A 15,872-nucleotide genomic window follows, 5' to 3' on the forward strand; every position below is an offset into this window, starting at 1 on the left:
CCCAATAGTGGCTGGGTGGTTGCCCACAAAACATGGCCTCTCTCCTCTAGCCCCCACAGCCCTGGGAAGCCAGGGTTACAAGCAGGGGGAACTGGGCAGCTGGAGCACCTCACCTGGAGCAGATTTGCCATTATCGAGTCCTAAGACTCCTGGTCTCAGCCCTTCCAAGTTCCAGTGGTTACCTGAGGCCAGTATGGTTTGCCTACTGCCCCCTCTCCATGCTGCTTCTGAGGGACTCCCAAAGGAGTCCCCTATGAACACTGAAGGATCCTAGGTGGAAGACTTTATAGTTAAGAAAACAAGGCTGGGAATGTGGCTTAGTGGTAGAGTGCTTGCCTAGCACTCATGAAGCCCTGGGTTCAGTTCCTCAGTACCACATACACAGAAAAAGCCAGAAGTGGCGCTGTGGCTCAAGTGGCAGAGTGCTAGCCTTGACTGGAGAGCTCAGGGACAGTACCAAGGTCGAGTTCAAGCCCCATGACCAAAAAAAAAAAAAAGACTCGCGCTTAAACTAGTGTCCTCCAAAGTCATGGACCCAAGGATCCTATCCTCTCCCTGTGGACTTGCAGCTGGCTGAGACCCTGTGTCTGCTCACTGGCCAGACCCCCTCCCACCTTCCGAAGGCCTTGACTATGCTGGCTGACTTCCGGCTGAACTCCCTGGAGAGGCTGCAGCTGCCTACGGCGCTCCACTGACCCCTGTAACTACAGTATCCCTTCTTTATCTCCAGCGGTGATGAGGGCGCGCAGGAAGGGAAGGCTGGCTCAGGTCAACCTCAGCTTAGAGGCCAAAGTGTCCTCCACCTAGGCAGTTGGAGCCTGAGCCCCTTCCTGTCTACACCATTTCTTTTTGCTGAGTAACAAACCACCTCAAATCTACCTAGCCACTCAACAAAGCCACTCATTACCGCCTTTCTCAATTAGTTGCTCTGGCATGGGACAAGAGCCATTTTCCCCGGTAGGCTTTACAAGCACAGGTGTTTTTTCTATGGTGCTGGGATTGATTCAAGTGCACCAGCCCTGTCTGAGCTGTACCCCTGCCCCAGCACTTCCATTTCTGTGGGGGCAGGAGGCACATCTCGTACTTGCAGTTTCTTGCCCACAAACCTCTCAGCGTGACAACTTCCTTTCTGCGTGGTTATCAAGAAAAGCTTTGTTCTCTAGTTCTAATGAAGGATCAACTGATTAGGTCAGGCTCATTTAGCATAATCTCTCTTCTAATGTAAGGCCACTGGGAACTTTAATTACATCTGCAAAAATCTCTTCCCTTCTGCCACAGAACCGCACCCAGTCCTGGGCGAGGAGAGCCTAGGGAGCTCACAGGACTTGCGCAACCTCAAGAGGTGCTCACTAAGCCCGTTGGAACTCTGCTCCCATTGGGGCTTCTGGCCCCAGCTGAACTTCAGCAGAGGGGATCAGCAGAAGCAGAGGATCAACAGAAGGACAGGTACCAATCAACACTTTTATATCTTAGTAAAACACAAAACCTGTCTAAAAGCCACATGATCTCCCCAAATATGTGGTAGGAGCCATGTGGCGGGCAGCAAGGGCAGCAGGGGTCTCCTACTTGGACTTTGTCCTACTTCTCCTCACATTCTGAGCCACCTGGCCTGGCCTACAGGAGATGGAGGCCCGTCCACAAGGCCGCTCCAGCCCCTGCACACTACACTCCTCAACCGAGAAGCCACAGTGGTCCAAACTGAGCGTGGAGGACTGACAGACACCACACACACACCCCTGTGACCACGGACACACAGTGTGCAAGTTTAGTACTTGTTGGTTAACAGAAATGATGACAGGACACAGATGTGACACTACAGGGACATGGGTGGGACCACAGGAACCAGTGAGTGATTCCTTCGGTGCTGAGGCCATGAGGTAGTTGGCTCATGGCTCCAAGAACTGCAATGAGTGACCTCGCTCCCTGGGAGGACGAGGCCGCATCACTGAGTCACCGTGGGGGCAGGGCCCCCACTGGAACACAAGAAGGACTTCTGCAGTTCACAGCCCCTCAGGCCTTGGTCAGTCACTCGTAGCAGCACTAAATACCACGCAGCTCCCCCAGCCGGCTACCCTCCCCCAAATGATTTCAACAGGGAGTGAGGAACTGGGCGGAAGGGGCCCACAGTGGTGGGAGGGATGTGGGGCAGGAGCTGAAGGAGGAGCTGAGTCCTGTAGGGTCCCCCTAGGCATCGTGAAGGTTGCTGTTACTCAGAAGCACCTGTTCCCCAGGTTTGAAGGCTGGCATCCCAAGGTAAGGGCAGCTGGCACAGCGGAAGGCATCGCCCAGGTAGCACTGTGAGAGAGAACAGAAAATGACAGCCAGGGAGCAGCAGGGTGCAGCTGGAAATCCATTTGGAACCCAAATGCTAGGTTTTCAACTTCTCAGATTTTATAAAAAAAAAAATACTACTAGAGCCAGGTAATGCGGGGCTTATGTCTTAGTCCTAGGTACTCAGGAAGCTGAGATCTGAGGACTGAGGTACAAAGCCAGCCCGGGCATTTCCAATTAAGCAAAAAAATGAGAAGTAGAGGTATGGTTCAAATGGTAGAGTGTCAGTCTTGAACAAAAAAAGCCAAGTGAAGAGCATGAGGCCCAGTTCAAGCACAAAAATTTAAAAATTGTTTAAAAAATAATAGTCAAGAAAAGCCCCTTTAAGGGGTGGTACACCTACATGGTAAGCAGTTTAAACCACAGCCAAGCTCAGCTCAATAGCCAAGTAGTATCAGGCCCCCACTGGGTAGACAGACAAAAGACAAGGCCAAAGATAACAGGTGAGGAGAGGCCACCCTGGGGAGCCCACCCTAGGGAAGCCCTCCCAAGCACCGCCCCCTCCCCCCACCCTGTCCCCAGGTGAGTGCAAATGCCAAGCTGGTCTGGCACTTACATTTCCACAGGCTGACTTGGGCTGCGAGCTCTGGCTCTTGGACTTCTCCTTTTCCAGCTCTTCTGCGAGACCGCAAGTGCTGCAAGAAGCAGTCACTGATGAATGAGACTGGCCATCCCCCAGAAATGCCACATCCCCAGTAGTGCCAGGTCTGTAAGACTTTTCTCCCTTTACCAGGTGTCAAGACAGAAGCTAAGGGATGAAGCTCCTGGGGAAGCTGTGAGAGGAATGGCCACCACTCCGCTTCCCTCAGGAGGAAAAACCCGGAGCTTTACCTGAACCCTCCTGGTCCCTGAGTATTGTCAACCCGCACACTTAATGAGGACCTGTCTCAAAAGGAAAGCAGCCTGCCTTGCATCCACTAGTAAAACAAATGTCAAACTCCAAGGCTTACAGGTTAAAAAGGAAGACACTAAACTTTATTTTCCTGCAATACCTCACGTTGGCTTCAGCAAAGATATAAGTCTGCACGGCCAGAACGAGTGGAAAGGAGGTAAGAAGAGTGTGTTTAGGGTTGGGACTGGTAGCATCCGGAAGGCCTGCCCTGCCAGCTCATGGGAAAGGAGCAGAGATCCCAAGCATGGAACCAATCCTCCTCCACCAAGGCCTGCCCAACTTCTAGCCCATCAAGCCGCCAACAATGACATCCACCCAGATGCTCAGGCACTCTGTCTGCCACTTTAAAAAAAAATGTGTATGTCAGTCCTGGGGCTTGAACACAAAGTCTGCGCACTGTCTCTGAGGGGTTTTTTTGCTCAAGGCTAGCACTCTACCACTTGAGCCACAGCTCCACTTCTGGCTTTTTGGTAGTTAATAACAGGTAAGAGTCTCATAGACTTTCCTGTCTAGACTGGCTTAGAAGGCTGATCCTCAGATCTCAGCTCCCTGAGTAGCTAAGATTACAGATGTAAGCCACCAGCACCTGGATGTCCTCCACTTTTAATTATGAACAAAACTGGGGCCATCTGAAAGAAAACTGCCTGAAATCAGGCCATGTTGCTGGGTGCTTGTGACCCAGCACTGAGGAGACAGAACACCAGGATCACAAGTCTGGGCTGCAAGACCTTGTCTCAAAAAACAACAACACTACCACCATCACCAACAAAATCCCAAAACAAAATAAATCAAGATCTAAAGACATAATAACATCAGAGATTTGGGAGGAGAAACAGACATCTCCCAGAAAGAGGCACAGAAGAAAACTGGAAAATGTTAGAGAAAAGAAAATTATAGAAGCAGTGAGAGCCGACACTGAGATACAGGTTATTCAGAACACATGACTCGTGAACAGGAATCTAAAGCTATTTCCCAGGACCATACACATTCACAACTACAGGGCTGGAGGTATGACCCCATGCTACAGCGATTACCCAGACTTCAAAACCCCCAGGACAGCTCCAAAACCAAACCAAACCAAACCAAACCAAAACACAATGGAATTACAAGTTGATTCCAGGAATAAAGAAGATTCCACAAGCTCTCAAAAAATTTTCATGAAAGGATCACAAAGGTCTTACAGAAACAATAAGCTATTTGGCCTCAAAGAAAACATCAGGACTATCTCCAAAACAAAAACTGACTTCCCATTATTCCACAATACTGTGAATTTCTGGAAATTAAGTAATCACTTAATCACAAAAAAAAAAAAAAAAAGAACCTTGGGGAAGGGAGGGAGAGAGGGGATGGTAGGGGGAAAACAATGGAGGGGGTAACAATGTTCAAGAGGAAGTGTACTCATTACCTCACTCATGTAACTGTAACCCTCTGTATAGTATCTTTACAATAAAAAAAAAATTAAAAAAAAAACAAAAACTGACTTCCAATCTAGATTTCTACATCCACATTATCAATCTTTTAGAATAGATACACCCCAGAATACACACACACACCAGAAAAAAAAAGCAAAAAGCAAAAAAGTAAAACTTATCTCACAAGAAACCTTTAAACACAGACACAGACAGACACACAGACACACAGACACAGACAGACACACAGACAGACAGACACACACACACACACACACACACACACACACACACACACACACACACACACACACACACACACACACACACACACACACACACACACACACACACACACACACACACACACACACACACACACACACACACACACACACACACACACACACCAGAAAGCTAGTAGAAAACCTGGCTTCAGCACACAAGCTGTAATACAGGGGACACAGCTAGCACGACAGAGGAAAGGGACCAACATGCCAGCACTTGAACACAGAGTCACACCTGAAAACTGTCACCATTGCAACCCCTTGGCATCACGCCAATGTTCCACCCCAGACCCAGGCGGCAGATCAGCCCTGTCTGTGTCCTTAGCTCACCTCAGCCACAGGGCTGCTCACATTCCCTCCACACTCGGTCACCCAGGTGGGCTGAGGACATTCATTTCTGCTCTGACCACACTTCCACTGGCCAGCGGTTACTCCCCACTCAGGATTCTGCCCCAGAGTTCCCTGGAAGGACTCTTGTAGAGTCTCCGGAGAAGGTGAGACCCGCCATGACCAAAGGTCTGGCTCTGCTCACATTCCTGGGGGCTTTCGTGCAATGTGGGAACATACAGTTCCCTACGGGGAAGGTCTCCTTCACAAGGCAATATCTGACTGGCTCACTTCCAGCAGCCCCAGCTCAAACCAGCACTTACCAGTTCTTACAGGCTTTTCTCTTCTTCCCTTCTCCACAGGAAGGAGCCCGCAGGGATGCTGGATCAGGCTTTTTCAAATCTTCTGGATCCAGCAGTTCATCAGAGTCAATGAGATCCTGGAGAAGGTTCAAAGCAATCAGTGACACAGTAGTGGTCTTTAAGAAAGAGCTGATGTAACCACAGGCTGTGAAAGCAAGGACCCACAGCCCCAGGGAAGAAGGCTCCCGCTCTCAAGTGCCCAGGGTCATTATCACCTTCCAGAGGCCATTGCTCAGGGAGGAAACTAGTAACTAATTTACATGGGAATAAGCTGTAGGACTTGGAGCAAGCATGTGTTTGCGGGAAGGTGGGAACTGGTGGGACAAAGAAGTGTGAAAATACTGCCTTCAATGAGCCTTCAGCGCCTTGCCCAGACCAAGGGCCAATAAACACATTGGAACTGACACTGCTTTCCGCTTCACACTTGTCCACAAGACATCAAGTGGGTAAAAGAGATGCTAAATTTATATCACTAGCAATATGGAGTGTCACCAGTGCCAGACACAGCCATACGCTGGGCTTTACACACACACACTCCTACAAGTTCAAAAGCCACTCCACACTGGCTGTTCACACTCATCATGGAGAACACGCAGTGACCTGTGGGGGGCCAACTCACCACGCTCCCATCCTCCATGTCATTGGCTGACAAGGTCCAGAGCTTGGCAGCAGCCGGGTCCACAGGAGGCTTCACTGAGTCCAACAACAGAAAAAAAAAAAAGGAACTTTGTAAAAAATAGTCTACGAGCATTCTCCAAGGCCTGTGATTACAGCACTAACACTGAAATTGAAAAGCTGCTCCACAGGTATAGGGAGAGCCTGGCTATAGGTACAGGGCATCTTACCTACCACCACCATGGCTGTGAAGTAGCTTGGGGCCTGAACAGACTTGTGAGCCAACTAAACATGTGATTCATGCCTCCAGAGTAAAAGCCCTTAGTGTACTAGACACCATCTTGTAGGGGCTGGGAAGGTGGCTCAGTGGTAGAGTGCTTGCCTTGCATGCATGAGGCCCTCAATTCCATTCCTCAGCACCACATAAGCAGAAAAAGCCAGAAGTGGGGCTGAGGCCCAAGTGGTAGAGCGCTAGACTACAGCTGAAGAGCTGAGGGACAGAGCCCAGGCCCAGAGTTCAGGCCCCACAACCAACACACATACACAAAAAAAGAAACTATCATGTATTATTTAGGCCTGGGGACTAACACCCAGGTTACAGCCGGCCTTACCTGAAGGAGACTTCTTGCCAATGGAAAGCTTAAGCTGACTGGAGGAACCCACTTCGAAGTTGGGCTTTTTGCCCGTGATCTGAACAGAGAGCAGACTGTCACCGCTGCACCCTAGGTGTTCCTGCACAGACTGCATCTCCTCAGGGCTCAGGGCCTCTCGCTGCAGCTGCAATTAAAGATGGCCAAGGGGTCAGTCCACATTCTTGCTCTGTCACTTCTCTATGTCCCACATCCCCCTGCAGTGCTAACCCTGATCTCTGTGTGTTAAGCTCCCAATAGAAGCTGGCATAAACCACTTCATGCCTCCCATCCCCCTTCTCACTGATCAGAGCCTTAGGGTCTACTTTGTCAGCCTGTGTGCTTTAAGTCTACCCTCTGCTGAGTTTTCAAGTACTTATAAAATATTAGCCATGATGTGCTAGTCCTTGTGGGGGTGTAATGACTCAGAGACAAGTCAGACCTGGTCCTGTTGGTTAATAAACAAGCCTGCTCACAATGAAGAGTAGAAGTTTTATCTTAAAGGAGAGAAAGGAAGGGAAATCCTTTCTTCAATCCTTGGGAATATCAGATAGTGAAGGTAGGGGAAAATGGTTAAGTATGCTAAATTTAAGTGCAATAATTGCTGAGTGTTACATAACTCATTGTCTATAACCTGGTATACTGCTAAATCATTAATAAAAATGAGAAAAAATATACTGAGATAGATAAGAGACTTATTTTCTGATGTAAGAGACAAGTAGGGCCAGGATTTGTGTGGGATTACCCCTGTAATCCCAACATTCAAGAAGTTGAGTCAGGAGAATCACAAGTCCAGGGCCAGCCTGGGCTAGAGTCAGACCCTGTCTCAACACTAGCAAGCAAAAATATGTGCATAGATATGCTGGCAAAAACGTAAGAAAAGGAGGGGTGCTGTGGCTCAAGTGGTAGAGCGCTCAGCTTGAGCTGAAGAGCTGAGAAATAGCACCCAGGCCCAGAGTTCAAGCCCACGACTGACCAAAAAAAAAAAAAAAACAAAAAAAAAAAACAAAAAAACCGTAAGAAAGGCCAGGCACCAGATTCTCACACCTGTAATCCTAGCTACTCAGGAGGATGAGATCTGGGATTCATGATTCAAAGCCAGCTCAGGCAGGAACGTCTGGAGACTCTTATCTCCAATTAAGTGATGCTGTGGCTCAAATGGTAGAGCACTTGTCTTGAGCTGAAGAGCTCAGGGACAGCACTCAAACCCAGAGTTTAAGCCCTACGACCAACCCCCCCCCCCAAAAAAAAAAGCCCACAAAAACACCTAAGAAAGAAGTCTGAACAGACATACAAAATGCACTGGTGGCTTACTGACGGTGACAAGGACTGGGGTGTCACTACTGCGTATTCCACATTTCTTTAGTATAAATTGAATTTCTATGAGTACTCCTTAGTAGAGTCAAGGATAAAAATTTTAAGACTTCAAGGGAAAATAAGGAACAGCAGGCACAAAGAATCTACATCTCACACCAGACACTGGAAACAGAGTGAGTGATGTCCACTTGGCTGCCAGAGCTATCATCCTCCATGCTCAGACTTGAGTGCATTTTGGAAGAGAGTGTTTCACTAATGACAAATGATGGTGTCCACATAAAATAAATGAAGGAAAGCCCCAGCTCATCTAAGAAGTTAGAGGCTATTCTCTATCACACCCGAGAAACTTTTTAACACTGGAGAAGTAGAAGCACTTGTTTTATTTGAGAGTGGGGAGTTGTTTAGACACTACTGTTTCACCCAGGCTTAGGATCTGTGTTGGCTGAGATGAACAGAAGCTGCAGAGTACTTGCTGTCACTGCCATACCATGGCTGCTACCATCAATAAACAAGTCACAAATACAGGACAGACCACGCCCACAGGCTGGGCTGTCTCTTCCAAGATCTTCTCTCAGAGGTTTGTATTGGGACCTACCACATACCTCACATTTGCAGCAAGAGCCCATCTGTTTCCTAGTTCTATGCTGGTCACTTATTTTCCCCCCACTGTTCTGACAGCTGAGAGACAGACCGTGGGTTTGGTCAGCTAAGGTTCAAATTCCCAGCAAACAAGGTGGTCTGCACACATACCTCTTTTACCTCCACAAGGCCAGAAAGAGTCAGGGCTGAACACAGTTTAGATGCTGTCCTCACTTTACTATTGTTAACTGCCAAGAAGAAAACCCCAGTTAATTGTTTCCCAGGTCAAAGCAGGAAAAATAAAGCGCTTCTCTCTGTGTGGGTGAGCAGGCATTCACACAGCAACAAGCTACCCTGTCCACTGTGTTTACATTAGTGAGAGCATTTTAGTTTCAACCATGCTTTCGGTACACAGTGCTGGTGAACGCTGTCACTCCATCATCACTGTTTCCCGGCCCTGGCCTTTTTGGAGACCCTTCAGGGGATGCTGATATGATCAGCTCAGGGTTCTCTGCAAAGTTCTGACAGGCATGATATTTTGATGAAACAAAGTTCCAATTTCTAGCAAAGAATGCTAATGTCTGTTGTATACATCAAAAGGTTATTGTTTCAAATAAATAAAAAAGCCTTTATTTTGAGATGCTTTCATTTCTTTTATTTGATGAAATATAGTCACCTAAGATCTCCTGCTTTTGATTCCCAGGCATTGGGAAATACAGGTGGTGCACGACCGTGCTAAGGTGTATAGGTACTTTTTGATCCAAAGTCAAGTGAAAAATGCTTAAAAAAAAATCTACCCCTATATCTATGTCTATATCTATCTTTCTCTCTCTATATCTCCAAGTAGGCCCTAGGTTCAAGCCCTAGGACAGGCAAAAAATAAAATAAAATAACCAAGAATTGAATGACAGCTATGTCACAGAACCAAAAAAAGGTATTTTTTTTTTATCCCTTGGATACTGTCATTAGCTACATGGGTTAATTATTACCTCTTCACAATCAAACTTCTGTTTATTTTTTTGTCAGTTGAGGGGCTTGAACTCAGGGCCTGGGCACTGTCGCTGATCTCTTTTGGTCAAGGCTAGTACTCTACCACTTTGAGTCATAGCTCCACTTCCAGTTTTTGAGTGATTAATTGGACATAAGAATCTCCCAGGAATTTTCTGCCTGTACTGGCTTCAAACCATGACCACCAGATCTCAGCCTCCTGAGTAGCTAGGATTATAGGCATGAGCTACCAATGCCTAGCCACTTCTGTTATACTTTTTAACTATTTTGAAATAACTATAAAATCACACAAAATTGGGGGGGGAAACCCAAAATTTAAAAACCTCCCAAATCCAGGAAGGCTGTGGCCCATTCCCCTCATCTTACCTCACAGACATGAAGACCAGGAACTGAGTACCATCCACGCCTTCAGAGCCCCTCACCCCTTACCACCAGCCCCTGGGAACTACTAATCTGAACTAGGTGCTAAAATGTTTTTTTTTCAAGATGAATAGTTATAGAGCATGGGACTTTGGGGACTTGCTTCTTCTCTTTCTGTATTTTTCTTAGAGATATTTCCCCCTCTTCTCCCCATCTGCCACCCTCTGCCCCATCTCCTGAGTACTAGGATTATAGGTGCGTGCTCCTTGCCTGATTATTGTTGCCTCTTTTTCCATGTTATGGATATCCCAAAGTCTAAGCTTTCACCTGCTGAATGATTCAGCCTCTTTTAGGTAGCAGTTACCTTCTATTTTATTCCCTAATGAGTCAAAGATCCCAGTTTTTTTAGATCTGTTGCCTCTGATTTTAGCAATAATTTATCCCTAAAGATAAGGTTTATACAGAAATACTGCTCTCCAAATGATATCCCTGGCTTAGGAAGATGGAGCAAATGGGTTCAAAGACTTGACCTTGTCAAGTTCTGTCTTTCAGCGAGCGTGTCCTTACCTACAGCAGTCTCTATGGGCTCTTTCAGGAAAAGGCATCCCCCAGGACGAAGGACCCGGGCCATTTCTGCCAGAATCTCAGCGCTGTGCAGACTGGCACTTCCTGGGATGACTCCTGACATAATAACATCAAAGCTGGATTCCTTGTGAGCAGCTGAAAAGGAAGATTCTCATCATTGACTTCCCAACCCTTCCCAGCCACAGGCTTTGAATGAGGATGAAGCCTGACCTGGTTGGTCAGCACTATTAAACCACCATTACTAGCAAAGGGCACAGTGAGGCTCTATCCTGTTCCCTGTCTTCCTCATTTCCTATCTTTTCCTAGTATGAGGGAAAAGAAGGAAAAAGAAAGCTAGATGAAGAGTAAGCTTCTAAAAAACAACATGGCAGGCTGGGAAGGTGGCTCAGTGGTACAGTGCTTGCCTTGCATGCATGAGGCTCTGGGTTCCATTCCTTAGCACCACATAAGCAAAAGCCAGAAGTGGTGCTGTGGCTCAAGTGATAGAGCACTAGCCTTGAGCTGAAGAGCTGAAGGACAGTGTCCAGGCCCAGAGTTCAGGCCCCATGACCAAAAAACAAAACAAAACAAACAAACAAAAAAACACACACACATACACACATGGAATAGTTACTAAGAAACAAGAACATAAAGAAACCACTAGCCTCTACTTTCATAAGCCAGCCAGGAAAAACCCTCAGATCAAGGCACTAGAGATCAGTAGCACTCCCTTGAATTTTCACTTACACTGCAGCAGCTGGTTGATGTTTTCCACGGACACCTGGCCTTCGCTGCCAGTCAGCACTTGAAGGTTATTCACCAGCTCTTTCAGGGCTTCCACAGGGGATGACTTATCCCAGACCACGGCCACATGCTGGCCAGCCGAGATCCCAAACTCTGCCATGTCTGCAGTGCTGAAGCACCTAATGGCTATGAGCAGAGGGGAATTAGGACTGAGAGGCTACAGTGCAACTTAATCCACGCGGTATCATACTGTACGATTGGGATCACAACTTACTCCCAACCTCCTGCCAGAGAATGCTCATGCTAGTGAATAAATGAAACACATCAGCACTTCACAATCCAACCTTCCCAGACAGAGCTGGGGCTGAGGAAGGGGATTAGAGCCAAGTAAGGAGGTTGGAGGCAGCAAGATTATTTCTTCTTTATTATCACTTGGCTGGAGAGTATTAATTAAAGTATGATTCAGCAAAGGTTAAGTAAGCTGGCAGACATAACCCAACCTCAACCTGATGGTTTTTGGTTTTGTTTGGTGGTACTGTGGTTTAAGTGCAAGGCCTTGCACTTGGCTAGGCAGGTGCTTATCACATAGGTAACTAACTCCTAGCCCTTTTTTCAGCTTACTTTTTGTTTGTGTGCTGGTCCTGGGGCTTGAACTCAGAACCTGGTTGCTATCCCTAAGCTTTTTCTGCTCAAGGGTAGCACTCTACCACTTTGAGCTACAATGGAACAGCTTTTTTGATAGTTAACTGGAAATAAGAGACTCCCCAGACTGGCTTCAAACTGAGATCCTCAGATTTCAGCCTCCTTAGTTGCTAGGATTACAGGTATGAGCCACTGGCACGCAACTTGCGCTTAATTTGTGTGTTCACGCGCCTGTGCCCACATGCATGCACCTGTACTGGCACTGGGGCTTGAACTCAGGGCCTGAGCACTGTCCCTTATCTTTTTCACTCCAGTCTGGCACTCCACTGCTTGAGCCACAGCTCCACTTCCCCAGTTTAAATATTTTTAAGAGACAACATATTTGAACTTTGCAAACTGAATACTGATATTTCCTCTTTCATTAAAATGTAAAACTTTAGGGGCTGGGAAGGTGGATCAGTGGTAGAGTACATGCCTTGCATGCCAGAGGCCCTGGGTTCGATTCCTCAGCACCACATAAGAAAAAAGAAAAAAAAGCTGGCAGTGGCACTGTGGCTCAAGTGGTAGAGCGCTAGCCTTGAGCTGAAGAGCTGAGGGACATCACTCAGGCAGGCCCAGAGTTCAGGCCCCATGACCGGACCAAAAAAAAAAAAAACAAAAAAAAATTGTAAAACTTTAATCCTAAATCAGCTGTGGCTGATAGTATTTACAGTCTTTATCACTAAATGTCAGCCATTTATTCAAAGCACCTTGCAAATATTTTCTCAATTGACCCACAGATCAGCCTTAAACTTGGGTTACTCCCAGTTTAGAGGTCAGGGTGTGAGGGCACTAATGCAGTGTGAGTTGAGCTGTGGGTAAGGTAAGGGCAGGGATCTGAATCCAAATCCACCAACAGTAAAGCCCTGGTTTAACCGTGGAAACTTCCCCACAGGGCCAGCTTCTTTTCCACTTGATAATGCAGTTGAGATCTAAGTGATCACCTTGAAATAAGGTCAACAGATAGCACTCGGTTCAGCTCTTCCTCCTCCAACCTTATAGTCACCAAGGCAAAGTGGTAGCCGAAGGGTGGGGCACTGATTAGTAAATACTTCTGACTTCTGCACAGGTAACACCATCCACCATCCACCCTGGGGCTGAATTTAAGCCGTGTACACAGCACTCTTCCGTCTATAAAATCACTTTTCATGACTGCCTGTCTCCTCTCTGCCTACAAATTCCAGGCCCAATCACTAGTCACCATTAATTATTACAGTGCTTTGATTATATACTCATTTCAGAAATGAGTTACTAACAGTTTCATTTCTAGAGAAAAGCAAAGCTCCTTAGCCTGCTGGATTCAGGGCCTTGGAAATTTGGCTCTACCCTTCCCCAGTGAATCCCTCCTAGTTTCATGAGAAACCTGGACAGCTCCACTGTTAGCCTTTTACCACCTTTCATTACCTCAGTTGAACTCTCAGCCCCAGTACAAGGATAACAAGCATTAGTGGGCAGTCAGGTTTCCTTAGTCATTTAATTTTGGGGTTTAAATGCTTAAAAAGTGCACCATCAAGAACTGACAACTTTTAAGCTTTTAATTGTCACGTGATGTTGAGGAAGAACCCTTGCAAATCTGTAAGGTAAACAACTGGGGAACAACTTCATATTTAAAATGAACCAGACAGAGATGCTGGCTGCCAGTGGCTCACATTTATAATCCTGGCTATTCAGGAGGCTTGTGTGCTGAGGATTTCAAGCCACTCGGAGCAAGAAAATCCAATAGACTCTTATCTCCACTTAACCACCAAAAAGCTGGAAGTGGGGGTGTGGCTCAAGTGGTAGAGCACCAGCCTTGAGTGAAAAAGATAAGGGATGGCATCTAGGCTAGGCCCAGCACACGTGCGCGCACATGCGCGCACACACACACGCACGCACACACGAGAATGTCAGCAAAATGTCCTGCCATCTAACTCCTAATCTTAGGTGAGAGAGCTCATAAAACACATTAAGCATAAACCTCTCTCCCCCAACATAGTTATAGCCTCTACTATTACTCAGCATTTCCTAAACAATGTTTTCTAACTATCTAGAAGCAAACGTGCCACACGTCTTCATCAGCTTTGTTTTTGTTGTGATTCAATTTTTTTTTAATCCACAAGAAAAAAATTTCCAGCATCCAAGCCAATACACGTAGGAACTATGTGACTCAGGGCCCAGTTTCACAACTAAAGAGAAGTAGAAGTCAATGTCAGGTCCTTGATCTTGCTTGCTAGATGCCACAGCAACTGTACTGCACACACATGCCTGTGCCACCTCTAAACTGGAAGCAAGTAAAAGTAGATGTCTGAAAATAATGTCTGGAAATGCTTATTTTTATAGCACCGAGTAAGCATCAAATCTTGAGCCATTGGTTCCCTTTAAGAATTAGGTGACCAAAAATAGTAACTAGGCACCAGTGGCTCATACCTGTAATCCTAGCTACTCAAGAACTGAGATCAAAGGATCATGGTTCAAAGCCTGCCCAGGCAAAAAAAGTTTATGATACTCTTATCTCCAATAAACCACCAAAAAGCTAGAAGTGGAGGTGTGGCTGAAGCCTTGAGTGAAAAAGATGAGGAACAGTGCCCAGGCTGAGTTCAACATGTACACGTACACACGTACACAAACCCCCCTCCTCTCCCCCCCCCACACAGTGGAAAGGCAGAACTTGCGTTGGACTTAGTGGTGTAGTGCCAGCTACTTGGGAGGTTGTGACAAGAAAGATCACGTGTGTTCAACAATTCTAAACCAACCTGGAAAGCACGGAGAAATCTCATCTCAAATACAAAGAGACAACAAGCCCCAGGAATACTTTACTTAAATCCAAAGACTAGGATCTACTTTTTATATTTAAAAAGTTTTGGCTTAGGAGGTCTTCCACACTCATGGGAGAGAGGGAAGGGGGAGATAAGAGGTTGGAGGTTTTGAAAAATTCACTGATTAGGGTGTGCCAAACACGACTTGAAAAGGATGAGGGCTAAATGCAAATGCGCAGAATTTACAGAATTACCAGCTTCCACATAAGCAGACTTGACTTCCAGTTATCACCAGCTCCCCACGAATGCTCAGGGGCAAGATTCCTGGACCATACCCAGACACCAAGTCACCCACCACCCCTCCCCCAGCCCCCCAGGACAAAGCCTTAGGTTTTATAGACTAGCATCCTAGATCATGCAGTCCTACCAGTCAACTTTGGGAAACATTCAACCCCAGACGGTGAGGGGTTCAAAATGACTATCTGTATGCTCAAGTATCTCCAACTTTTTCAGTGCTCGGTTGCTGGGTAACCCCCACCCCACCCCTCCCCGCGGCGAGACAGCAACTTTGGGGGAACTGAGATCCAAGGTCACAACAGCTGGCCACGGGGAGAACCCGATCGCAGACCCAGATGTCCCAGATGCCAGCTCGGGCCTTCTCCTCCGAATACGGAAAGCGCCCAAAGGGCAGACACCAACCAGGACCGGAGCCTGGAGCGAGCCCGGGGCAGCGGCGTCCCGCACATCGGCTTCCCGGGTCCTCAGCCCTCCGGGGCCTCCGCGGGTCCCCACAGAGGGACGGGACTGACGGGAAACGAGAAGATAGCCGGGAGAGGACGGTTGGGGAAGGTCGGGCGCTCAGAGAACCCGCGGGCACGCTCACCTGCTGCCCCGGTGAGCTCCGGGGTTCTCTCCGCAGTCGCCGGCTCCACGGCGTGTCCCGCCTCTCGCGAGAAGAGGCACCGCGGGACCCCACAGGGCGGAAGTGCCGCATGACGTTCCGACGCTGCCCGTCGCGTCGGGGAGCGTCAG

At 47.4% G+C, this 15,872-nt stretch overlaps 1 protein-coding gene across 2 annotated transcripts; it reads right to left on the minus strand.

The window, feature by feature from the left end:
• Positions 1-1,739: 1,739 nt before the first annotated feature.
• On the minus strand, positions 1,740-15,807 carry Ciapin1 (cytokine induced apoptosis inhibitor 1). 2 transcript variants are annotated; one of them, XM_069992368.1, is made up of 9 exons: positions 15,724-15,807; positions 11,428-11,610; positions 10,684-10,836; positions 8,920-8,996; positions 6,835-7,000; positions 6,228-6,301; positions 5,570-5,685; positions 2,888-2,966; positions 1,740-2,295 (listed from the first exon to the last, which is right to left on the minus strand). In XM_069992368.1, the coding sequence occupies exons 2-9, from the start codon at positions 11,582-11,584 to the stop codon at positions 2,185-2,187; spliced, it is 933 nt and encodes a 310-aa protein (XP_069848469.1). In that variant the 5' UTR covers positions 11,585-11,610; positions 15,724-15,807; the 3' UTR covers positions 1,740-2,184. The 2 variants fall into 2 exon arrangements, with proteins under 2 accessions (XP_069848469.1, XP_069848470.1); XM_069992369.1 differs by lacking the exon at positions 15,724-15,807 and adding an exon at positions 15,540-15,691.
• Between the last annotated feature and the right edge of the window lie 65 nt (positions 15,808-15,872).

Source organism: Dipodomys merriami, unplaced genomic scaffold (genome assembly GCF_024711535.1).
Source record: "Dipodomys merriami isolate MVZ:Mamm:240054 unplaced genomic scaffold, mDipMer1.0.p SCAF_41, whole genome shotgun sequence".
Lineage (NCBI taxonomy): Eukaryota > Metazoa > Chordata > Mammalia > Rodentia > Heteromyidae > Dipodomys > Dipodomys merriami.